The sequence below is a fragment of the Diachasma alloeum genome, unplaced genomic scaffold, assembly GCF_001412515.2.
Source record: "Diachasma alloeum isolate Michigan unplaced genomic scaffold, Dall2.0 Dall_scaffold_00304, whole genome shotgun sequence".
Classification (NCBI taxonomy): domain Eukaryota; kingdom Metazoa; phylum Arthropoda; class Insecta; order Hymenoptera; family Braconidae; genus Diachasma; species Diachasma alloeum.
In genome coordinates, this window is record NW_021680443.1 from 132,196 (window position 1) to 143,886 (window position 11,691).

General features: G+C 39.7%; 1 protein-coding gene across 1 annotated transcript; it reads left to right on the forward strand.

The window, feature by feature from the left end:
- The first annotated feature begins 802 nt into the window (after positions 1 to 802).
- Positions 803 to 1,507, forward strand: LOC107039697. The gene has a single exon (XM_015259457.1). The coding sequence runs from the start codon at positions 803 to 805 to the stop codon at positions 1,505 to 1,507; it is 705 nt and encodes a 234-aa protein (XP_015114943.1).
- The last annotated feature ends 10,184 nt before the right edge of the window (positions 1,508 to 11,691 follow it).

Here is an 11,691-nt window from a genome sequence, read left to right on the forward strand (position 1 = left end):
CCTGGAAAGAAGACCTCGGCGCAACTCCTGCCGACCTCGTCTTCGGTGAACCGCTCCGACTACCGGGGGAATTTCTTGCTTCCTTGCCACCACGCGAGCTACCACCTACCAATATCGCCGATCGTCTGAGGAATCACTTCGCCGATCTCGCTCCTCAACCCATCGCCCGTCNCATGATACACTACGAAAGAGTTGTTAAAAAAGCTTCCTTATGTGTGCAATCGAAAAATGACCCCGAGAGGTGGTCAACTTCAGAGANATGTCTGGCGATCTGATTCGGCCTTTCGTTCCTGTGCCGTTGAGAAGAAGAATTTTCGACGCTCTCCATAGCGTTAGTCATCCTGGGGCACGAGCCTCAACGAAGCTGGTAATACAGCGCTACGTCTGGCCCGACATCAACCGAGACTGCCGTCTATGGGCCTGCGCGGGCATCGCTTGCCAACGAAATAAGGTATCTCGTCATGTCTCATCTCCTATTCAAGATTTTCCAGGACGCACGCAGCGCTTCGAGCACATACACGTGGACATAATCGAACCGTACGTTCCGTTCAGAGGGTATCGCAACTGCCTGACGATCATAGACCGTTTCACCAGGTTCCCAGAGGCGTTCCCCATCGAGAACACTGGAGCCGAGTAGGTCACCCGAACGCTCTTTTCTGGATGGATCTGCCGCTACGGAGTGCCGCTTCGAATTACAACCAACCAGGGGACACAGTTTGAGAGCCAGCTGTTCAACGCTCGCGCTCGTCTTCTCGGTAGCAGACATATTCACACCACCACATTCCATCCTCAGTCAAATGGAATGGTGGAACGTCTGCATCGTCATCTGAAGAACGCCATTCGCTATCTTGAAAGCGATTCGTGGGTGAACATGCTGCCTATCGAATTCCTTCTCGGAATTCGCGCCGCCTGGAAAGAAGACCTCGGCGCAACTCCTGCCGACCTCGTCTTCGGTGAACCGCTCCGACTACCGGGGGAATTTCTTGCTTCCTTGCCACCACGCGAGCTACCACCTACCAATATCGCCGATCGTCTGAGGAATCACTTCGCCGATCTCGCTCCTCAACCCATCGCCCGTCATGGCCAGAGGAAGGTTTTCGTCTTTAAGGAGCTCGCAAACTGCTCACACGTCCTCGTTCGTCGCGACGCTCCCCATCACGCCTTCACGTCCCCATACGAGGGGCCACACCAAGTAATATCGAGGCACGAGAAACATTTTGTCATTCGAATTAGAGGCGAAAATACCGTAGTCTCTATCGACCGTCTCAAACCCGTTTTCTCGCTCCCAGACGACGAGCACAACAATGACGACGAAGCTAACGACGATTCCCACGACAGCAATACGACACTGACTGCACCACCTTCACCGGAGTCACCGCAACCGGGAACATCTCGACGTTCGTCATCTTACCGCCCATCTGACACCGGCTCATCGACGTCATCAATTCAAAAGCGCGTCAGATTCGCCAAACGACATCAGCTGTTCTCGACAAATCGATATTATTGATTTCCTTTTGGCTTTATTTTGCTTTCTTTTCTTTTTCCGCAGAAGGGGAGTACTTGTGGCGCTAACCACAATAGATTAATTTCTTTAATTTATTTCGTAGCGTCTCGAATATTCTAAACGTCGGAATTCGAGACACTTCGTGAGACACACATTTCGTGAGACACAAGGACGTCATTCTGTCCTTGTCCCTCACGAAATTTCAGGACAATTCTCGAACCTTCGATAAACGAAGGTATGTAAACTCGTACGCTCCCCGGCGGAAAAAGTCAGTTTACTTTTGCGTACGCATGTAAACACTTGCCTTTAAATATACAGTTCTTGTCAACACCGAGTTATTATTTTTGATACCCGCATCAAACCGCGACATTTTTCTACTTTTTCAAATGGAATTCATCCCATGGGATTTCCACCAAAAGTTTTTTTTCTATGAGAAAAATGAATGTTCACAAGGGTAGTTTACCCTCCATATTTCACCCCCCGGAGACGGTTCTAATTCGCATTTTCATCATTCCTTGTCAGCTTCATGATACACTACGAAAGAGTTGTTAAAAAAGCTTCCTTATGTGTGCAATCGAAAAATGACCCCGAGAGGTGGTCAACTTCAGAGAGCACTTTAACTCCCTAAAACCCAATATGGGCAGCTAAAAAAAATATGTGTCCCTATAACATATTTAAGTTTCATCGAAATCGGAGGGGGACACCTGCGTAGTGTTCCTTGTAAGTAAGCCATGCACTTGCCACTAGCTACAAATTTGACCATTTTGTTTCCCTTTTTTCGTTAGTTTGTAATAAACAGAACAATTTTTTAGCTTTTAAAATAATAGTAGAATAGTTCGGCCATCTATGAACAAAACTTGAGAGAAATAGGTGCGTTCTGAAAAGCGTTTAGGTGGCGTTAAAGACCTGTAGTTTTGAACAAAATTCATGTTGTTAACTCGATAACAAATGATTGAAAAAAAATGAATGTTTTGGACTTATTTTTTACCTCTTTGAGGGTAGACTTTGGTAGATAATTACTGAGAGTGTCAATAATTTTTCAATGCAATGATAGATATCACCTTTATCATTTCCTCCACGGGTATAAGACCATAAGAACTTTAATATCTCTTTGCCGCCCGAAAAATGTTTCAAAAGATCTGAAAAAAAATCATCAAGTTTTTTCACACGTCAACCATCGTTTCCATAGTTGGTAAAAACAAAATTCGTAAACGTCTAATATTCCTGGCAGTCTACTGTATATATGATTATAATAAGTCCATGGGTGGTGTAGACTTACACGATCAGTTACTAGAACCATTTTTGATAGAGAGGAAAAAATAGAAAAAGTGATACGTGAAGATGTTCAAAAGACTGATGAATTCTGCAATCGTAAACGCTTGTATCATTTATTAACAGAATTCTGGATCGATGATGAGCCAAGCTCAATTCAGGATTGCACCAGTTGAGGGTATTCTGGCTAAATATCACATGCCAGTGGGTCAATTGCGCAGGACATCTGATGTCACTTGCAACGATTGAGTGAGAGGCATTTCATCAAAAAAGCACCTCGGAATCAAGGAAAATCTGTGCTGCAGAAGCAATGCGTTGTTTGCACAAAAAGTGGATAGAAGAAGACATCGGTCTATTGTTGCGAGATCTGTGCTGTGGGACTTTGTTTTGACGATTGTTTTGAGATTCATCACACAAAAGAGAATTTTTTAAGAGCTTGAAACCAAAAATCTTGAAATTTATGTGTTTTTTGAAGTTGCGTGTAACAGAGTAAAAATATATAAATAATTATGGACATGGTTTATTTGATTCGAAAAAATTCTCTTGCCCTCATTAAAAACATGTGGTTGGAGGGTCTATACGGCCCTGACGTACCATCCGGGCTCCACTCGCTCATTCGTTTCACACACAACGCTCCGCCTCTACTCCCCGAATTTGACGTGAAATAACAATTCATTCTGAATAAAATACCCTCTATCGAATTTCGAAGCATTTTACAAATAGCATATACATTTTTTTTTTCAAATTTAATTAAAAAAATCAAGTCATTTGATGAAATATAACGCCGGATATGGATTTTTTTTAATCGTTCGTTATAAATAGTGTAATTGACATGGAAACTCGGGATAAAGCTCAAACTCTTCAAAAATCATTAAATTATTATGGAGAATTTTTATAATTTTTTCTCATGTATCGAGATGAGCTACCAACGAGTTGAAAGTATCTCGATTACAGAAAAAAATGAAAAAATGCGTTTTGGCGCACACAAACGGTGATTATTTAAAAACAGTAGAGAAAAAAAATCCAAAATTTTTTTATGTCATACTCAGTGAGTACAACCATCCGTGGAATTCAATACCGAAATTTTTCATCAATAGGTTTTGAAGTTAAGAGCGAATAAACTTGTTAAGAGCGCATATGCCGCGGTGCGCCCGGCTGCTAGGACAATTTGCCTCGCGGAGGTCCCGTAATTGAGGGGTTAAGAGGATTGCACAGTATCGCGATATCACTGGGCGGACTTTATTTTTCAATGTCAAACGTAAAATACACATGGGAATCAACATGATATAGACTTGAGTTTCTTTCTATACTTTTCCCTGTGGAGAATGACACACTCATTTATATACAGGGAAGCTTGAGGCAAATATTCGTAGTAATTTTAAATTGTGTCCATAACATTTTATAAAGATGTATGTAACATATACATAATACATAAACACCCTATAAATTGGTTAAAAATAAGTCCAGAACTAGCATGAATTAAAATTTTCAAACTTCGTTCTTTGAGTTATATTTTCTTGTATTTTTTAACCCATTACGGAAAGAATTCTCAAAGTAACTGACGGATTCATGAATGAAAAAGAGAACGCATAAAATTTTTATGATAAAAGCAAACAGACACTAGATTCTGAATGAAAACAAACACCGCTTTTTGCAAGTTAAAAACTGATGTTATTCTCTTATCCACACTGAAACTTTCCTAATGGATGAAAAAAAACTACATAGAGAAGTTGATAAAATACGAGAATTTATTTAAAGTACAGTGAATGGATTAAGTAAAAGACATTCGACGTTAATACTAACTATTTGTTCCATTTCGGTACATTATGCTTATGGTTTTCTCCATTACCCTCGACTATCGTGAGATTATTATTAAAATGGCCATTAACGTAATTTGCATGGCGACAACGGGACCAACGCAGCCGCAGTCTCAAGAAAAATATGAAAAACGAAAAACGAGAAAAAGAGAAAATCAGTGTAAGGAAAGAAGAACTGTTGTAAAAAACGACTTCGTGAGCCATAAAATGCAGTGGACGACATTTGAAAGCCGAAACGAGATCCTTTCAATTAATCAAATAAAGCACTATACGAATGGAAAAAAATGAAAATTGCTGAATAAAACGATATTTTTCCAATGAGAATTAAAATTGAAATGAAATGGAAATTGCAATAAAAATTTTTCAACTCAAATAAATTTGACATATCCTACTAAATTTTATCATTCGATATCTAGGAAAGAAACAATTCATTCGCTGAATTCATGTGATTGAATGAATTAATTGCGAATAAAATACAAGACAATTTAATTAATTAAAAAATAAATTGATCAAAAATTGAAATACATAAACAAATGAATAATAAATAGTGATGAATGGAATCAATAAATAACAATAATGAATAAAATTTTTGTATATAAGGATCATTTTTCTGTATTGTGTGGACTATACAATATGACAATGTCAAGTTGGCGAAGAAGAAAAGAACAAAATACAAAGAGTAAGATGGAAAGTTTCCAACATTATTTCTAACCAATAAAAAGGTGATGTTTCTACTCCCAGGCATTATATCTGCTCGATCACTGCCGGAAAATTATTTGCAACTCTCATCCAATGAATAAATGGAACTTTTGGTACGTGCGAAGAGGTTCGAGGGTACTGGTAATTGAAGAATAATAGTGATGGTTGACTTTTCTTTTCTCAGTGGATTTCCGCCTTATTCGAATACAGACAAGAAGGTGGAAAAGCTCATCTTTTCTCGTTTTTTTCCTGCTCACTTTTCTGGTGAATGGAGAGTACATAAGAAAGAAATTCGATAGTGATAGAAATTCCTGTAAACTCGGAGTGCATTCTGATTAAAGTGCAATAGCCCGAGTCAAAATTTTACCGGATCTCCCGACGTAGTTTCAACGTTTTTAAGCTACATTGCTTTGATGTCCAAATTCTCCGCCGAATTTTTACCGTACTTTCAACTTATCTCAACGTGAAGGCCCATGGACGTTGAAAAACACTCAATATCCACCGTATATAAACGTACTCTCAACGTCAATGACGTTTGTTTTCTGTTAACGTACACTGTAAGTTTCGACGTCCATATTTGATTGTATCAAGATTATTATTGACGATAATTAAAAAAATTCATTACCGTGTTAAAGACTCACGTAAGTAAATTATTAATGTTAGTACATTAATAACATTAGTTCGAAGTTCAAACAATCGAGCGTCTGAAGGGTGAGTTGGGTCCAAGGGTCAGAAGGGTTAGTTGAGTATAAGGATCAATTGAATATAAGGGTCAGATGAGTATAAGGGTGAGTTGAGTCCAAAAGATTACGTGAATTTAAGGTTCAGATAAGTGAAAGCCTCAGTTGACATTGAATGTCAGTTGAGTTTAAAGGTAAGTTGAGCCTAAGGGTCAAAAGAGTACGAAGGGTCAGGCAAATCCAACGGTGTATTTTGTAAGGGTCAGATAATTGAAAACCTCAGCTGAGTTCAACTGTCAGTTGAATTTACGGGCCAGTTATGTGTAAGGGTCAGTTGAGTGTATAGGTCAGATGAGTGCGAAGGCCCTATTGGGCCTGAGAGTCAGATGAGTCTAAGACGAGGATAAGGGTCAAATGAGTCTAAGGGTTAGATCGATTCTGAGGGTCAGGTGAGCCAAAGGTCCTCTGACTTTTAGATTGAACGGACCCTTTAACTCAACTCAGCCTTTTACTCATCTGACCTTCAGATTCGCCTAACCCTTCGTACTCTTTTGACCCTTAGGCTCAACTGACTCGTAGATTCGCGTGACCCTTCACACTCAACTGACCCTTAAATCCGCCTGACCCTTTGTAGTTGCTTGACCTTCAGACTCAACTGACTTTTAGATCCGCCTGATCCTTCGGACTCAAATAACCCTTGGACCCATCTGACCCTTAAACTCAACTGACACTTGGACGCAATTGACCTTGAAACTGAACTGAAGCTTTTGCGTATCTGACCCTTACTCAACAGACCCTCAAATTCGCATGATCCTTCCGACTGAACCAATTTTTAGACCCATCTGATCCTTAAACTCAACTATCACTGCGACGCATCTAACCTTTAAACTCAACTGAGACTTCTACTTATTTGACCCATACTCAACTGACCCCTATATTCACCTGACCCTTCGTACCCTTTTGACTCTCAGATTCGTGTGATTCTTCGGACTCAACTGACCCTTATACCCATCTGGCCCTATGCTGAAGGTTTTATGCTCCTTGATAAAAAAACCCATCTGGCCCTCATACTCATCTGATCCTTATATTCATCTGACTCTTTGATTCATTTGACCCTTAAACTCAATTGACCCTTAAACTCAACTGACACTTGAACACAACTGATTCTTCAACTCAACTGAGCCTTTTACTTATCTGACCCTTACTGAACTGACCCTTACATTCGCCTGACCCTTCGTATTCTTTTCACCCTTAGGTTCAAATGACCCTTAGATTCGCGTGATCCTTCAGACTCAACTAACTCTTATACTTATCGGATCTTTACACTCACTGACTTTTATATGAAGGGTCCGACCCTTAGACGCCTTAGACCTATATGGACTCTAATCCCTCTCATCTCTTCCCCCTGCCTCTTTCCTCTTGATTTCCTGTATTACTCTATTGCCTACTTTCTTTCTGTTTTTTCCTATTTGTCTTCTTATTAGTTGCTTATATAAACCCGAAAAAAATACAACTCGCCACAAGCAACTGTACAGCTCAGTCGTGGCTCTGAGCCGGTTCAGTGCAGTCCCACGATCGACGCTCTCATCCACCATATCATAAACTCAAAGTAAAATTGTATTCAGTCCGAAACTTTTCTTTAGTAGTTAATCTCTTAAGAGTTTATTAATAAAACTGACATCCGAGTGTGTCCAGTCTTAACAAACCCAAACCTTCAGATAAAAGGAAAAGAGAACTCATCATGAGTCCAAAGCGGACAGACCCCAAGAAAACAAAACATTCTGATCTGAATCATGCAATCAAACCAACACTTAACCCTCAATCAGCCACTAAAAATCCGATTCCTTCAACTTCTGGGGTGAGTCCAACTCCACAGCCAGCAGCCAAATAAAACGCCGTCCCTCCAATCATTATTGAAAATGAACAAATTGAAGTTCAGAAACTCATCAACTTCCTGAAAGTAAATATTTCTAACCAAGATTTCACAATGAAATTCAATGGCGATACGACAATTATTCAACTAAAAAATCAGACTGACTTTAAAAAAGTCTCAAGTATTTTAGAAAAATAACACTACAAGTTTTTCTCTTTTGGATTCAAAAATGAAAGACCCAAGAAATTCATCATCAAGGGTCTGCCTGCTTCCTTTTCCGATAGCAACATTCTCGACGAGCTAAAGGCAAAAAATTTAAAAGTAACATCAGTACGTCAATTCATTAAAACAGCTAACAAAACTGGGGATAAAATCAGACTTCCCATTTTCTGCATCACAGTCGACCCCGAGGTCAACATGACAAACATAACCTCAATCAGGACAATACTCTACCACACATTCAAAATAGAAAAACTAAATAAATCTGACCAGCCAACGCAATGCTTCAGATGTCAATGTTTTGGGCATGCAAGTGCCCACTGTCGTCTAAATCTCCGTTGTGTGAAATGCTCCGAGAATTACGATGTAAATAACTGCCAAAATAACCACCTGAAGTGTGCAAATTGTGACCAAGGGCAGACAGCAAGTTTCAGAAAATGCGAAGCTCGTCTCAAATTTGTCGAACTTCCAAACCAGAAAAAACAGAAGAACCAGCCTCTATACTCAAAAATAACGGCTGATAAAAACCCTACAACTTCCAACAAACTATTTGCTGAACTGGCTCAATCCATCCGCAACATGGGCTCCCCTGCATTTCCTGGCCTACCAACAACGCCAGGAACCCCAGATTCTCCAGGGATACCATATGCCTCATTCGTATCTCCATTGGACTCCCCTAACGCTCAGCGCATCTCCAAGGGCAATCACCTCACCCCTAGAGCACTTCCACCACGATCAACACCAACAGCTTTCTTAAGTACTACAAATAACTACATTAAACAAACTAAATCTATCGTTGATGAATTGAACAATTTAAACATTTTACAAATCCTTGCTGAACTAAAGCAGATGGTAAATCAACTGAAATTAGCCTCTACTCCCATTGATAAAATCCAAATCATTGCTTCCTATAGTCACCTTTTCACCACCAACTCCGACTCCTCTTCAACTCCTCCATCAATAACATAAATATCTAAGCATTAAATATATTCGCGCTAAAAGCTAACTTAGATGAATTATCAGATATTGTATTTAGAAACAAAATTAAAATCATCTTACTGTCAGAAACTAAGCTGAATAATAGATTAAAAAAAGTTAAAATTCCAAATTTTAAGCTCATCAGAGAAGACAGAACAGCAAAAGCTGGTGGTCGTGTAGCAGTGGCTGTCCACGACTCTTTGAAATACAAAGTACTCCCCCCATGAATTCCTGTCGCTCACCGAATACGTTGGAGTGGAAGTTAGTATTAATAATAAACCCATTCGGTTATATTCAATATAAAATCCCCCGGATATTCTTTTAGACACTAACCTCCTCACTAACCTACGGTCCGCTAAACCCTCCACAATTATTGCGGGGGATTATAACGCAAAAGACTCTGCTTGGACTTCTGCTAAATCAAATGACTCAGGTAAAGCGCTCTCAAATTTCTTGAATAACCAAAATGCCTTCCTACTCTTCCCAGATGCTCCCACTCACTGCCCGTATAACTCTCACTCTCCCAGCACTATTGACCTCCTCCTAACTAACAACAATCACATCGTTCAAAACTTCGATATTCTCCCAGATTCACCGTCTGATCACCTCCCACTTTTCTTTACAATTTTTGGGAAACAGGCCTTTTCACCCTCTTCAGTCAGACTGGATTCTGCCAAAACAAATTAGTCTAAATTTAAAGAGGAAATTAATGATAATATTCCCTCGGCAAACCCGCAGTCCAATAATATCACCCAAATAGACGAAAACATCACGAATATTACAAATATCATAACTTTTGCTATGAACAACTCCACCCCTTCTCAGACTCCAAAATCCTTCGCTATCCCTCTACCTCCAGATATACTCTTGCTTATTAAGAAAAAAAATTTTATTCGTAATAAATGGCAAAAAACCGAAACTCCTTCTTCAAATCATGGTTCAACTCACTAAATAAAAAAGTAAAAATCAAAATAACATCCTGGAAGCAATCCAACTGGGAACATAAACTCAAGAACATAAACTTGAAAGATCACTCCATCTGGCAAATTGCTAAATTATTTAATAACGCTGGCAGATCTTCTATTTCCATTTTAACAGCAAATAACGTCTCTTACACAGAAGATAATCAAAAAGCTAACATTCTTTGCCAGCATTACGCCAATATCCATAAACTGGCAGCCAGCAGAGGCTACAAATCCTTTGAGGAACATGTCAATGCAGTGGTTAAAAAAAACATCCTAAATAACCCTGTTGAATCACCTAACTCCTCCCTAACTAGTCCACGAGAAGTGACTTCCCTTATTAAAAAACTCAAAAATAAATCTGCACCTGGTGTTGATAATATACCTAACATTGTCTTGAAAAACATTCCTCTAAAAGCCATAGTCTTCATCACAAAAATTTTTAATGCCTGCCTGCTCCTCCACTATTTCCCTTCCTGTTGGAAAAGTGCAGTAATTATGCCCATCCCCAAACCGAGAAAACCCCCTTCGCAACCGGTGAGCTACAGACCAGTTAGCCTTCCAGTCCTAGCAAAACTACTTGAAAGAATCATCTTAATCAGACTTAATAAATCTGTACTTGAACTTAACATCACACCAAAAGATCAATTTGGTTTTAGGTCGAATCATTCTACCTGCCACCAGCTTATTCGAATAACTAATGATATAAAAATCTCTAAAGATAAAAAAGAAGACACTGTTCTGCTTTTATTAGATAGCGAAAAGGCATTTGATTTCGTGTGGACCACAGGGCTCATTTATAAATTAGATAGCTTTCATATTCCAGTTTACCTATCAAAAATCCTAATTTCATATCTCACAAACAGATATATTCAAGTCAAAGTTGGATCCTCGTTGTCCAACAAAATCACTATTGCTGCTGGAGTCCCTCAAGGGTCAATCCTTTCTCCTGTTCTTTTTAATATATACATTGCTTCGGTCTATAGCAAAATTCCATTGAACGTTTCAATTGCTGGTTACGCTGATGACATCGCACTTTACACCTCAAGCTCATCGGTCAATAAAGCAATCAAAAGAATTGAAAATGCTGCTTCTCTTGTCATCAATGAACTCACCAGATGGAAGATTAATGTTAATGCGGCTAAAATCGAAGCCATCATTTTCGCAAACACCAAAGCGAAACTCACTTTGAATATTAGAAATTATTGTATCTCACCATCTACCTCCCCTGGGAATCCAGGAGCCACGCTACAGCCACGGTATTTGCGTGGCTGTTGCGTGGCTATTAGGATTGTCATTTTCTGGGGCTAAAAAGGTGGAAATGATATCTGAAAACACAATAAAAGTGGATAGACGAATTATTAGTTTATATTTGCACTGTTTATAACATTGTTTTCTATCAATTGATTGAAATTAATGTGAGTGTATATAATGATAATACAAGATCCGTAGGGGGAATGCCGGGAGATGGCGGCAGTGTCGATATCCCAACGGGGTCGGTCAAGTCGACAGGAGTCGCAGCCAGAATAAGTGAGACCCCAACAGAGGTGGGGCGCCACGGTCGATTCTAACGGCTGGGCGAGCTGCCTGTGCCGGTAACTCGGCAGTAGGGCCAGAAGAAGAATATCCATGGATTTTTGGAGTGGGGGACAAGCATATGAGTGAGAATTACGTAGAGTGGGAGTAT

Bases quoted from the DNA above. Each gene is read 5' to 3' on its own strand.
- LOC107039697 (XM_015259457.1), top strand. From the start codon at position 803: ATGGTGGAACGTCTGCATCGTCATCTGAAGAACGCCATTCGCTATCTT.